The sequence below is a fragment of the Gymnogyps californianus genome, chromosome Z, assembly GCF_018139145.2.
Source record: "Gymnogyps californianus isolate 813 chromosome Z, ASM1813914v2, whole genome shotgun sequence".
NCBI lineage: Eukaryota > Metazoa > Chordata > Aves > Accipitriformes > Cathartidae > Gymnogyps > Gymnogyps californianus.
The window spans coordinates 71,648,584-71,659,759 of record NC_059500.1 but is presented as its reverse complement, the minus strand read 5'-3'; the positions used below and the strand labels follow the sequence as shown (position 1 = coordinate 71,659,759).

The 11,176-nt window shown below is 46.2% G+C and overlaps 1 protein-coding gene across 1 annotated transcript; it reads right to left on the bottom strand.

Moving 5' to 3' along the window:
* Positions 1 to 472: 472 nt before the first annotated feature.
* On the bottom strand, positions 473 to 9,317 carry RAD1 (RAD1 checkpoint DNA exonuclease). The gene is made up of 5 exons (XM_050912995.1): positions 9,123 to 9,317; positions 4,165 to 4,273; positions 1,519 to 1,777; positions 1,066 to 1,164; positions 473 to 752 (listed from the first exon to the last, which is right to left on the bottom strand). Exons 1-5 carry the CDS (start codon positions 9,315 to 9,317, stop codon positions 569 to 571), a joined length of 846 nt encoding a protein of 281 aa, XP_050768952.1. The 3' UTR covers positions 473 to 568.
* Positions 9,318 to 11,176: the final 1,859 nt, after the last annotated feature.

Genomic DNA, 11,176 nt, shown 5'->3' with positions numbered 1-11,176 from the left:
CAAGGAATTGAGTTATATTGAGAACTAATCAAGACGAGGAGGAGCTGAGTGGCTTCACCAGCAAAACATGTCAGCATTTGCCAGAAAGAAAGCACTTGCTGCTATTAAAGAAATTAGTTTGAAAATGTCACCCTCTTTCAAGACAAATTTGGTTTTATTTTTAAGTCATTGAAAGTTAACTGGCTAACATACAGCTAGTACTCGGATTTTCCCTCGTGTAATTGCTTAGAACAAGCCAAAGAAAAAAACAAAAACACAAACAAAAATTCTTGGAGAACACTGTAAAAAGCAGCAACGTATTACACGAACACCACTTTAACATCGGTGCTGGAATCAGTGGCTATAGGAGATCTACTCCCCTTTTTGCTTTTTCAGCTTCAGTTTTTTGAGTCAAGGCTAAGAAATATTTGCAAGGGAATAAAAAGGAAGTCTTTGTATTTCTAATTCCAGAGTTTAAAAAAAAAAGACAATATCAAGTTTATCAATCTTTATAGCTTTCATTCAGTTTTATAAAAAAATACAGTATTTTGTATATCCATAAATATAATACAGATGCCAAAACATACACCTACAGTTCTGCTTCAGTAATATCCTCATCAGGGCAACAATAGTATTCCACAAAACAGATCTGTCCATCTTCATTCCTAATCATATACTGCAGTGAAAGAAATCCTTGAGCATCTGTTCGAATGGACACTTTACAAGATAAAGCCAGTGCCTTTGTAGATGGTTTAAGCAAAGAAATCTTGTACCTGCAGGGGGGGGAAAAAAGTCATCTGAAAAAAACACATTGTGCAGAGAGGAGCTGAAACATTACTCCCAATTAAAGCCACAGAATAACTAAAAAATTAGCAACATGCTAATTTGATCTTTTCCTGGTAACAACATCGGACAGACATTGTTATTGCTTAGCTTTTCATCACAGACACAGACTTTTTATCAGATGGGAAGTACTTTTCCCCCCCCCGTACTAGTGAAATAACAGTAATGCAAAAACAGTTTTTTAAATTTTCCAGCAAGAACGCATGACCTGCCACAGAGGGCACTGATCGCAGACTTCCTAACCTGTTTGTCTGGGTCTGGTTACAGTGGAATGCTTCCATCAGATCGGAGTCCCTAGGGTAGTCCAGATGTGCACTTCCTGCATTTCCAAAAGTGGATAACCTGGAAGACAAAAGGCATCATCTCCAAATACCTGATCACAGCTCTCTAAAAACTCGTCAGAATCAGTCATCTTCCATATCTCAATGACTGTTTCACAGAACATTATTGTTTGTTTTGCTTTATTTAATTAAAAATGCTAAACTGTCCACATCAGTGTCACATTTACCAGGTTGTCAATATATTCATTACTATGTTAATTAGATTACATATTTTGATTTGCTATACTCATTACCACTCTCCTTAAAATAAAGCAATATTCTAAAATAGCTCCCCCCTCTTCACCCTGAAAACTTCCAGTCCTTACCAACGGAAGCCAAGCATGAACATTTGAGTTGAAAGCATAGCTTCCAGTACCTGAAGTAGGGTTTATCTGGAGACATGGTAATCTGCAGAACTTCACTGGTCATATCCAGTTCGGCAAATGCTTCTCGTAACCCCTCCGACTGCAGGATAATTTTATTAACAACCTTTGTACTGCAGAAATCAAAGTCTAACAACTCATCAGGTTCTTGAGTGTTAATTTTGCACACTGTCACTACTCCTCCTTCTTCCAAGAACAGCATCAAGGGATAACCATAACCACGATAACACATCCTAAGGGCCGTTGATGTTCCTGAAAAAGAGAATGAAATATATATTCTTCAGAGAGCTAGCTAGCACATCTCATCACTTTAGAAAATTCCCATTTTACTCGCATATGGGGCACAAATCAATTTGATTTAGCATGTTTGGTCCAGCCTCCAATACACTAATGTAGCATGCTTAGTGCAGGCTCTTAGACACCCTATGAAGTGCTAACGGTTATGCAGCAAAATGAAATGATTTGTATGTAGACACCAGTTCAAATCCAGCTCATGTCATGTACCAAACAGGTAACACTAGCTGTGACAATGAAGCTGGATGTGTTACAAATAGTTTAGTGGAGCCTGAGGCTCTCTCTCGCTCCCATCATCTTCCTTTACTACTCTTGTTATATGTGCAACCCAAACTGAAGTTAATGCAGCTTAGCTTGCATTACGGTCACATCCTCCTTTTGCTAGGTAATCATAACCTGAATGTTTGGTTTCCCAAAATCAGAGTGCTGTTTAGTACAGTTGATTTAGGTCTTTAGGTCAGAGTCACAACAGAAACAGCAGAGGAATGTGGAGTTCAACACACAGCTGCAATGGTAGAACTGCCAAAAAAATCTGTCACAGTACCACTCTCTGCCATGTGAGTGCATCCTGTAGCACCCCTACAGTCATGCTAACTTGTAGTTATTTTTGCTTGTGAAAATATTTTTTGAACAACCATCAAGTAAAAAAAAAATTTAAAAATTAATTTATAGGAAATCAAATTTGCTAAGACCTGGGGTTTTTTTGTTTAAACAAATGGGTTCATGTAATTCAATATTTGTATATGTAATTGTGAAGGCTGCTTCCCACGCACCTCTGTCACTGCAAAGACTACAAACAGGATCAATAATACAGTCTGCTTGATTTTTGTAATTCACACACTTGATAAGCAAGATCTAAAGTGTTCTAACAGCACCTGAAGTGCTACCCAATCCAGCCACAGGTTTCTTGTGAGACCCTAGGTAAGTATCATTCGTCAGTACCTTGTCTGCAAGCTGGAGATAATACAAAACAGATGCAGGTGTAGCCTGAAGAAGGGAAGGAACAGAAGGTGCCACATAACAGCTACAGCATCGGGAGCAGGAGCACACTGAACTGATGGTGCCACCTGGAACCCCTGCAGACTTCTTCAAGCCCATCTGCACCAGAACATTTCCTAATTCACACATATGCTTGTTAATGTTTCTGAGGTAGCTGGATGTTCCAGGGTTGCACAAGCCACAGAAATATTGGAAAAGAGATCACATTTATTATTGAGTTAATACAAAATTTTTTGTTAGCAAGACAAATTCCAAGCTATGTCTATACTGTCTCTCAGTGTGCTGATTTCTGCTGCAGTTCACAGCAATTAGTCAGCCTGAGTCCCTTGTAAGCCCAATGTGGATCCCCTGTGGCCTTAAGATGTACTGACAGCTTTCATGCTTTTTCAGCTCAAAGTGACAGCTCTGATAAGAGGCTGCCCCAGGCTGCCCAAGCAGTAGCCTTTTAGCCTGATGCTGAGAGTATGCACAGCCTGCCCTGCTGGCCACTTAAAAGCAGGTGACAGTGTGAAGCAGCGTCCCTAGTACAGGGAACCTTGGTGCTCTCTACGTCCGTAGTGACTACCCTGCACGGGCTGCAGAGGAACTATTCTGCCAGCTGTGCCCAGGTTCTTCCCTTAAGTGAATGGCACTTGGGAACAAATTAGCATTCGTGTGATGCGGATGATCTGGGCCCTGGACTGAAAACAGATCGACAGGAAAGGCAGTCACGGCATGTGTCAGTCCCAGGGTACAGCACTGGCCTCAGAGTCAGAACTCCAGCCTAAACATCACACAACTTGCCAGAGATGCCTGAACAAATTACTTAGCATGTTTTCCTATCAAGATTACAGAAACTATTTGAGATCTTCAGTCCCAAAGCAGAGCAAGGGTACAAGCTGGGGCCGTTCACTGGACCTCATGCCACAAAAAGGTTCTCTCCCAAAACAAGTGGTTCTTTTCTGCCTTACACAGATCCAGGAAACAGTATCTTCACAGGAAGATTCCTCTGTTTCTCAGAGGAGTCTCCCAATAGCATCACACAGACACACCTTTATTCCATTTTCCAAAGTGAATCAGCCTCTTTTAGCGTCTCCTGCTGCAGCAGTCCCTGACACACTAGCTAGGCCTACATCCATCAGCTCCTTTCTCCTCGCCATCGACTGTTATCACAGCACACACTTGTATTAGCTTAAGTAAACAGGATGGATCCTGCTTAACAGCAATAGCTGCCATACTCAGAAGGACTTAAGGTGAGGAAGTCAGAAGTTTTGCCAAGACTGGAAATCTCCCTACAGCTACGTACAGGTTTCACTACGTGATTACACGTGATACACATACACTGTCAAGGTAAATATGCACTATACCTGGCAAAGAACCAGTACCAAAAATGGTCAAGCAGTCGAGAAGAACAGACAAATTGATACGGAACGTCACCGATTCCTCCTGAACAGCAAATTCCTGAAAAATTTCTGCCTGTAAGAGAAAGGAAAGAGATGAGGAGAGGGGAGTTTCTGCAATTATTTTACAGTTTACACTTATTTGCTTAAATTCAGCACTGTGACTTTCAGAGATCAGTGCAATACAAAGTGATTTCTACATGTAACACAATATCAATTAAAGAAAAATTGGTCTTCATCCTCAAAACTAGTAAAAAAAATTAAGGTCACAGTTGAAACAAAGTAGCATGGCATAAGCATGAAAACCTAAACACTTGTCTTTTATAGTTTAAAAACAAGCTACAAATGTTAAAACCTAAAGCTGCCTACTTCTGGAGCTGGAAACACTCAGGGAACTAGAATCATAGAATAGTTTGGGTTGGAAGGGACCTTTAAAGGTCATCTAGTCCAGCCCCCCTGCAATGAGCAGGGACGTCTGCAACTAGATCAGGCTGCTCAGAGCCCCGTCCAACCTGACCTTGAATGTTTCCAGGGATGGGGCATCTACCGCCTCTCTGGGCAATCTGTTCCATCCAGTGTTTCACCACCCTCATTGTAAAAAATTTCTTCCTTCTATCTAGCCTGAATCTACCCTCTTTTAGTTTACCATTATCCCTTGTCCTATCACAACAGGCCCTGGTAAAAATTTTGTCCCCATCTTTCTTATAAGCCCTCTTTAAGTATCGAAAGGCCACAATAAGGTCTCCCCAGAGCCTTCTCTTCTCCAGGCTGAACAACCCCAACTCTCTCAGCCTGTCCTCATAGGAGAGGTGTTCCAGCCCTCAGATCATTTTGGTGGCCCTCCTTCGGACCCGCCCCAACAGGTCCATGTCTTTCCTGTGCTGAGGACTCCAGAGCTGAGCGCAGTGCTCCAGGTGGGGTCTCACCAGAGCAGAGCAGAGAGGGAGAATCACCTCCCTCGACCTGCTGGCCACGCTTCTTTTGATGCAGCCCAGGATATGGCTGGCCTTCTGGGCTGCAATTGCACATTGTTGGCACATGTTCAGCTTTTCATCCACCAGTACCTCCAAGTCCTTCTCGGCAGGGCTGCTCTCAATCCCTTCATCCCCCACCCTGTACTGATACTGGGGGTTTCCCCGACCCAGGTGCATGACCCTGCACTTGGCCTTGTTGAACCTCATGAGGTTCACATGGGCCCACTTCTGGAGCTTGTCCAGGTCCCTCTGGATGGCATCCCATCCCTCAGGCGTGTCAACCGCACCACTCAGCTTGGTGTTGTCTGCAAACTTGCTGAGGGTGCACTCGATCCCACTGTCTATGTCACTGATGAAGATATTAAATAGTACTGGTCCCAATACAGACCCCTGAGGGACACCACTCATCACAGATCTCCACCTGGACGTTGAGCTGTTGACCACTACCCTCTGGATGTGACCATCCAGCCAGTTCCTCGTCCACCAAATAGTTCACCCATCAAATCCACATCTCTCCAATTTAGAGAGAAGAGTGTTGTGGGGGACCGTGTCAAAGGCCTTACAGAAGTCCAGATAGATGACATCCGTAGCTCTTCCTTGTCCACCGGTCTAGTCACTCCATCAGAGAAGGCCCTAGGTTGATCAGGCAGGACTTGCCCTTGGTGAAGCCATGCTGGCTGTCTCAAATCACCTCCCTGTCCTCCCTGTCCCTTAGCATAGCTTCTAGGAGGATCTGTTCCATGATCTTCCCAGGCACAGAGGGGAGGCTGACAGGTCGGTAGCTCCCAGGGTCCTCCTTTCTACCCTTTTTAAAAATGGGTGCCATGTTTCCCTTTTTCCAGTCTCCGTGACTTCACCTGACTGCCATGGCTTTTCAAACATCATGGAGAGTGGCTTGGCAACTGCATCAGCCAATTCCCTCAGGACTCTGGGATGCATCTTGTCAGGTCCCATAGACTTCTGTATGTGCAGGTTCCTCAGGGGGTCACAAACTTGATCTTCTCTTACAGTGGGAGGGACTTTGCTCCTCCAGTCCCTGTCTTGCGGTCCATCCACTTGAGAGGTGTGGGAAGAGAGATTGCCAGTGAAGACTGAGGCAAAAAAGTTCTTGAGTACCTCAGCCTTCTCCTCATCCACTGTTACCAGTTTGCCAGTCATGTTCATCAGGGGGTGGGGGGGTGGGGTACAATTCCTCTGACCTTCCTTTTCTGGCTGACGTACTGTAGAAGCCCTTCTTATTATTCTTTGCATCCCTTGCCAAGTTCAGCTCCAGCCATGCCTTGGCCTTCCTGACCCCATCCCAACACAACTGGGCAGCGTTCCTATACTCTTCCCAGGATACCTGTCCCTGCTTCCACTGCCTCTGCATTTCCTTCTTGCCCTTTAGTTTGACCAGCAGGTCTTGACTCATCCATGCCAGTCTCTTGCCTTCCTTTCCTGATTTCTTACACCTAGGGATCAAGAGCTCTTGCACTCTATGGAAAGCGCCCTTAAAGATCTGCCAGCTCTGTTCTGCTCCCTTGTCCCTGATGGCAGTTTCCCAGGGGGTCCTACTGACTAGCTCCTTGAACAGCTGGAATTTTGCTTTCCTAAAATTCAGGGTCCTGACTTTACTCTTCGCCTGACCCATATCCCTCAGGACTGCAAACTCCACCAGTGCAATATAAGTGCAACTATACAATGTAAGCATCACCCTTCTCCAGAAACAATACTTATTTACTTTTCTTCACTTGGAGCATGAATAAACATTTCAAATAATAAAAATATGTAAGAACAGAACAGAATAGTGAGTTCACCACATTGAAACATGTGCTGAAACATGCTTTTGACTAGTCTGATGGGGGTAAACTACTCCAGGCTACCCTGTTTGCCACTGGGCACAAGCTGCTTTGTGGTAACTGCAGAAACAGAGTATCTCAGAAATAAAGCAGGGTGATGTGAGCTGCTTTTGAAAAAGCAGTTACATATTTTTATTGGCAGCCAAGAGGGCAAACTGCATCCCGGGGTGCATCAAACACAGCATGACCAGCCCGTCAAAAGAGGTGATTGTCCAGCTGTATTCAGCGTTGGTGTGGCCTCACCTTGAGTGCTGTGTGCAGTTCTGGGCCCCACAATTTAAGAAGGACGTGAAGGTCCTTGAATGTGTCCAGAGGAGGGCAACAAAGCTGGTGAAAGGGCTGGAAGGAATGTCCTGTGAGGAGTGGCTGAGGACTTTGGGCTTGTCTAGTTTGGAGAACAGGAGGCTGAGGGGCGACCTCATTGCTCTCTACAGCTTCCCGAGGGGAAGTGGAGAGGGAGGTGCTGGTCCCTTCCCCCTGGCATCCAGTGACAGGACACGTGGGAACGACTCAAAGGAGGGGGGAGGTTTAGACTGGACATTAGGAAGCATTTCTTTACCGAGAGGGTTGTCAGATATTGGAACAGGCTTCCTAGAGAGGTGGCCAATGCCCCAAGCCTGTCAGTGTTTCAGAGGCGTTTGGACAATGCCCTTAACAACATGCTTTAACTTTTGGTCATCCCTGAAGCGGTCAGGCAGTTGGACTAGATGATCATTGTAGGTCCCTTCCAACTGAAATAGTCTATTCTATTCTATACTTAACAGCTCAGCACTTTCAAAGGAACCTCCAGTCACTGTTCCTCTGCTGCTGCCCACATGTGCCCACTGCTTACCTTCCACTAGCACATGCTGGCCACTTCATGAACCAGCTTAACTCACTCAAATAGCAGAAAGCTAACCAAACAAATACAGGACCAGTGTAAAGAAGGACTCTGCAGCAAGGAGGAGGAGAAAGCAAGGGGAGATGCAGGAAGAGGGAGATGCAGGCTTCTCCCCTGTCACACACAGCTCAGGCTGCAGTTTCACAGATAGCAAAGACACAGACTCTAAAGGACAGAAGAAAGGTAAAGTTGGGTTTGAATTACTACCATAAAATATTCCTCACTCCTGCCATTTACATCCCCAGTATCACACCTGCTTTCAAAAACAGGAACCAGCACAACGCCTGTTCTTATGAACAAAGCATTTACAAGTTGGATATGCATTAAATAAAAACAAATAAACAACCAAAACCACTCAGAAAGTAAACCATTGTTAAAAAAAACAATTAAAAGTGCATCTTAAAAAATTAAAGTGAGGCAAAGCCAGCAGTCGGAGCTATGAAAGAGGCAGCAGAAAAGCGTGTAAGGCTGCTTTTGATCTTATATTAACTACAAGTTAAGAATAAATAGATTGCTATTTGAAGCTGCCTATATAGACGGTTCAGTGTAGCTGAGACCCTCTGACTATGTGCAACCTCTCAAGCACCCTTTCTGGACAAAGTTCAGCACAGGCAGAATCAGAGAGCGAGAGGGGCAGACCACCGCTCCAGCCTTGTGATGAAGCACACGCTCTTGCCCTGTGGCTGGAAGCTCTCAGCTTAGCCCAGCTGATACGCTGTAGATGAGTGTCTGTAAACTTGTACTCTCTTTCAGAGTTGACTTAAATTCACCTTTTTGGCTTTGGGATGAAATATAATAAAAATACTTAAAGATCGATAGATACTTTATGAACTTTCTCATGCATCTACGAACGGTACGGTCAGAAGGAGCAGTGGGCTTAGCAGGTGCCAACACATTAAACAAGGGCGCAAGGTCATCACACAAGCAGGCATGTATGAACGAACCAGGCACTGAGTTCAGCCCTTCAATAGCACGGACAGCTCACAAATGACCACAGCCTCATCGCAGCACTTCCTTCACGTCAGCTCCCGCAGCTATGCCGTGATGGCACCACAGTTTCCCCTTCTCCGCGGGCAGACTTGCTGTGCACCTCCTCTACCACGCAACTGAGGTCTTTCTAAGCCCGCTAACAGCGGTACCAGCCCCTCCTCACCGCTAACGCCGGGGAAGGGCTGCCCCGCCAGCAGCAGCCGGGGCCGGGGCCGGGGCCCGGGCGGGGGGCGCAGTCCCCACCTGGATGAAGGCGTTGGCTTGGATGCATTTGGCGTCCTCCACCGTCACCCGGAGGCCGTTGGCCGTGGCGAAGCAGGTGGCGTGGTCCCGGAAGTAGACGGCCCTGAGGAGGCTGGAGAGATGGCGGGCGTTGTCCAGGCTGGCGGTCAGCACGTACGGCTCGCCGCTAGCGGGCGACTGCGTGGAGAGCGGCATGGCGGCCACCCCGCCGCGCCCGCAGCGCTTCCGGAGGGAGCCGGAAGTAGGAGGGGGCCGGAAGTAGTGCGAGAGGGCCGGAAGTAGTGCGAGAGGGCCGGAAGTAGTGCGAGAGGGCCGGAAGTGTGGGCACAGCGTGGTGCGGCCGAGATGGCGGCGGCCAAGAGGAAGTACGATCCGCCGGCTGCGCGGCCAAAGAAGCGAGCTAAGAGGGCCCCGAGTGCCCCCGAGCCGGATGCCAAGCCGGGCCCGGACGGAGCGGGCCCGGAGGAGTACAGCATCCCGCCGCCGGTCTCCCAGGTACTTCCCAGCCCCGCTGCCCAGGACTGGGCCGCGCCGGGCCGGGTGTCCCCGCTCTGCTCCCTGCCCGGGCCAGCGTTTGCCCGTAGGAAGGGCACCTCGTCTCCGTGCCCGGGCTGTGCGTTAGGGAGGTATTCTGCTTCCATGGGGAAGGCGGCGCTGTCTGCAGCGGGCCGCAGAGGCACGGGTGGCCCGCTGCTTCGTGCTGCCGTGCCCCGGTGAGCTGGCGCAGGGCGCTGCTGACGGGCAGCGCGGTTCCTGGGGGCGGACTTCTGCTGCCTTTGCTGCTCTCAGGGCTGGGGTGCTGGAACTCGGGGTGTCTGGGGGGAACCCAGCTGCTAAGCGAGGACAGAGAAGCCTACTGGTAATTTTTTATATGATCCCAGCATAAATAAAAGTAACACGCGATGGTGTGTTATTTCTGTGAAAATACGCAAAGAGCGTTATTCTGGTCGATGTAAATAAGATGTGTTGCCTTAATCTCAAACGTATTTTAAAGTGTTGGATAATTCTGTTACATGCAAAGGTTATATGGAAATTATGCCTGTTTCATTTAGGAATCATCCCGAGGCAGCTTCAATAATTGCCTTGGAGTTTGCTTAAAAGAAAAACAAAAACTGGCACGTTGAAGTCTGAGATCTCGTCACATGCTCATCTCTAGGAGAAGCTAAATTGTGCTCTGAGACTCTAGCTCAGCTTATTTTGCAGGGAAAGAGAGGTGCCTTTTGTGAAAAAGTAATGCATATGGTTTTCTTAATACTTACGTGCTTTGTACGAGTGAAAGGCTTTATGTAGGAACATACTGAAGCAGGATGGATGACAGTTCTTCATGTAAAAACTTAAGGCCCTGTGTTCTGTAGGGAAGTCATCGCTCTTGCTGAGAGAGTGCTTCTGTGCGGATGGGCAGATAATGTTAATAACAAATGTTCTCACTGTGTTTTTCTGTAATTACAGTTCAAACATTTATTGTTACTGTGTTCTGCTAGTTTTAAGGTTATGAACTTCTTGCTTAACTTTTGTGTCTTTTTCCTAGGGTAAATGGAAGAACAAGGAGCGAGTGCTCATTTTCTCTTCTCGTGGAATTAATTTCAGAACAAGGCACCTAATGCAGGACTTAAGGACATTGATGCCTCACTCTAAAGCAGGTAGGGTTAGGCATCATCCCTAACTTATATTTTCAGAATAGTTTTAAACCAAGAATTTCTAACAAGCTGTTCTTTTTTAAAATGTGGTACATAACTGTTTTGATGAAACTTTTATCTTAAACGAACAAACACCAAACCCCTTTTCAGCCAACAAATACAGCGACTGTCATTGTGTCTCAATATTTTCTGGGAAATTAATCCTATGGCCTCAGTCCTGTAGGTGCACAGATACTTTTGTTGCTGTTTGTTTATTGCATAACATGGCTGAAACAACTTGATAGTTAATCTTTCATTTATAACCAGTAAAATTTTGCGAAAGGACTGACTGTTAAAAGAACTTGTGTTAACTTCTTGTGTTAAATTGGTTTTCCAGCTTTCTAAATGTTCTTGTCTTCTAGATACTAAAATGGACCG

Excerpts from the sequence above, each read along its gene's own strand:
- RAD1 (XM_050912995.1), bottom strand. The coding sequence starts at position 9,317 with ATGCCGCTCTCCACGCAGTCGCCCGCTAGCGGCGAGCCGTACGTGCTG. Across the intron at positions 4,274-9,122 it reads AAGCCAACGCCTTCATCCAG|GCAGAAATTTTTCAGGAATT; the intron begins GTGGGGACTGCG and ends TTTCTCTTACAG. Across the intron at positions 1,778-4,164 it reads TGGTACTGGTTCTTTGCCAG|GAACATCAACGGCCCTTAGG; the intron begins GTATAGTGCATA and ends TCTCTTTTTCAG.